At 42.5% G+C, this 1,548-nt stretch overlaps 1 protein-coding gene across 1 annotated transcript in view; it reads left to right on the top strand.

Annotated features, from left to right (window-relative positions):
* Positions 1-1,548, top strand: part of LOC104080706 (sulfotransferase 6B1-like) — a 7,704-nt gene continuing 6,156 nt past the window's right edge. The window contains 1 exon segment of the mRNA XM_009583186.1: positions 1-202. Coding sequence (XP_009581481.1) covers positions 1-202 — 202 coding nt within the window.

Here is a 1,548-nt window from a genome sequence, read left to right as displayed (position 1 = left end):
ATGAGCAGAAACAGGCAAAGAGTCATCGAAATAGTGGAAAATTCTTTTTCACGGAGTGAAAATATTCCCCCAGAAAGCATGCTGTTTTCCTACAGAGGTATTTTATATCCTGCTACGCTTAGCAGCCCAGAAACTTTGGAAGCTCTGAAATCCTTGGAAACCAGAAGTGACAATAGGATTCTAGCAGGCTATCCTAAAACAGATGAGGGTTGTTTTCTTGATAAGTAGTCAAGTACACAGTGCTGCAATCCAGAAGTTTGTGCCATCATTTAACACAATGGTAATACCTGAGAAAAGTTTATGGTGACATCAGACTTCATAAGATCATGAATTTACATTGTAAGGCACCTCTGGAAGTCAAATAATACAACCTCCTGCTCAAAGCAGGGGAAAGACCTAACCTTCAAAGCTAGGTTTGGTTGCTCAAGACTTTGTCCAGAAGAGTTTTAAAACTTTGAGGGTGGAGATTCACCACCCACTGGAAATCTATTGCAGTGTTTTCCAACTATAGTGGGGTTTTGGGGGTTGTTTTTTTGTTTTTTGTTTGTTTGCTTGCTTGCTTGCTTGCTTGCTTTTTTACTTCTATGCAGTTAGACATCCCCTTGTTGAGATTTGCAATATGCCCCTTTTGTCATTTCCTGGCCAATTTTTAGAAGAGTTGGCTCTGTCTTCATTATAATCTCCAGTAGTGGAAGACTGCAGTGAGATTCCCCCATGCCAAACCAAGCCTTTCTATGCATTTCATTTGCTCCCACTCCCAGTGATTTCATGGAAGTTGAGCAGGACTCTCTCCAGATTCTCAAAATTGCTTGTGCTTCAGTGCGGGAACTGCACACAGTATTCAAGTGGTGAACTCATCAGTGTTGGGTAAAGCAGGATAATCACATCCCTTGGTACTCCGACTGCTCTTGCTAATACAGGAAAGTATGTTGTTACCCTACTTGCTGCAAGGGCAATACAGGGAATACATCCTGCTAAGGAAGGCAGAAGAACTGCTGTTTCCACAGACTTACTGCATTGCAGAATGCAGGTGATTCCCGTGTATCTAAATGGAGAGAAAGACATGAATGCCACCAGGAATCTTGGATTATTTCCTCTTTCTTTCACTATGGTGTCCTGGTTTCGGCTGGGATAGGGTTAAATTTCTTCCTAGTGCTGTGTTTTGGATTTAGTATGAGGAGAATGTTGATAACACACTGACGTTGCTAAGTGCAACACAACAGTTGTTGCTAAGTGCCCTCCCAGTCCAAGGACAGCTCCCGTGCCTACTGACTGAGCTAGGTACACAAGATGGGAGGGAACATAATCAGGACAGCCAGCTCAGCTGGCTAATGGGGTATTCCATACCATGTGACGTCATGCTCAGTATATGAATGGTAGGCGTGATCCAGGAAGTACCGATCGCTACCTGGTTATTGGTCAGCACGGGTGGTGAGCAATTGCATTGTGCATCACTCATTTTGTATATTCTATCATTATTATTATTATTTTCCCTTTTCTGTTCTATTAAACTGTCTTTACCTCAACCCACGAGTTTTTCTCACTCTT

This window comes from Fulmarus glacialis, unplaced genomic scaffold, assembly GCF_000690835.1.
Source record: "Fulmarus glacialis isolate BGI_N327 unplaced genomic scaffold, ASM69083v1 scaffold6678, whole genome shotgun sequence".
Lineage (NCBI taxonomy): Eukaryota > Metazoa > Chordata > Aves > Procellariiformes > Procellariidae > Fulmarus > Fulmarus glacialis.
Note: the sequence above shows the minus strand (reverse complement) of the source record. Positions and strands in the feature narration are given on the sequence as shown.